This window comes from Chlorella variabilis (genome assembly GCF_000147415.1).
Source record: "Chlorella variabilis unplaced genomic scaffold CHLNCscaffold_84, whole genome shotgun sequence".
NCBI classification, from domain to species: domain Eukaryota; kingdom Viridiplantae; phylum Chlorophyta; class Trebouxiophyceae; order Chlorellales; family Chlorellaceae; genus Chlorella; species Chlorella variabilis.
This window is the reverse complement of record NW_005435008.1, coordinates 8,494-9,201: the sequence shown is the minus strand read 5'-3', so window position 1 is coordinate 9,201 and position 708 is coordinate 8,494. Positions and strand designations below refer to the sequence as shown.

At 59.7% G+C, this 708-nt stretch overlaps 1 protein-coding gene across 1 annotated transcript in view; it reads left to right on the top strand.

Annotated features, from left to right (window-relative positions):
- Positions 1-438: 438 nt before the first annotated feature.
- CHLNCDRAFT_59481 (hypothetical protein) overlaps positions 439-708 on the top strand; it is a gene marked incomplete at both ends in the record, with an annotated part of 7,174 nt that continues 6,904 nt past the window's right edge. The window contains one exon of the mRNA XM_005852242.1: positions 439-532. Coding sequence (XP_005852304.1) covers positions 439-532 — 94 coding nt within the window. The remainder of the gene's footprint in view (positions 533-708) is intronic.

The following is a 708-nucleotide window of genomic DNA, read 5'->3' as shown; positions in this document are numbered from 1 at the left end:
CCCTGCTGGCCGCGCTGGCCCTGGCCCTGCTGCTTTGAGAGCCCGCCCCATGTGCCGAGTGTGGAGCGCTTCCCGAGCGCCGACCCGCCTGCCGTTGACTGCTATTGATTGCTCGCTTGCCTGGTCATTTTGATGCTCTCCTTTCTCGCCTCTGGCCTGCAATCGCTCCGGGGGCCAGCCCTGCGAATTCATTTGCCTTCTCTCTGACCTGAAAGAACTGGTTCACTAAACACGACTCTCCCTTGCCGCGCTAATAAGCTCTGGATGCCCGTCACGAGCGGCGCAACATGTAATGATCTAAGTTGAGCAATATTGAAGTTGGAAACGGTGTCAGCATGGGGCACGCAAAAGGCGGTGTATGATCCCGCCGGCAGCGGCTCTGCGGCATGTGGCATGCCGCTGCGTGGCGCTGCCAACGGCGGTGCATTGTTGATCAACATGCCCCATGATGCATCTTGTGCCACGGCAACCTGCTGCACATCACTAGGAATGCCTGAAACCGCTGCTTTTACTGCGTCAAAATTTTGGCCAGGTCGGGTAGAAAGTTGCCATCTCCTCTGCCATCGTCAGCTCCGTCAGCTGCATTCACGTTCACAATCAGAGGCGCGATCGCGAGTGCTGGCGCCCGCCCCCACGCACGCCCATCACCCCCCTTTTGCAGCGCCGCCCTGCGCTTCACTGCCTCTGTCCCGGCGTCATCACATCCCA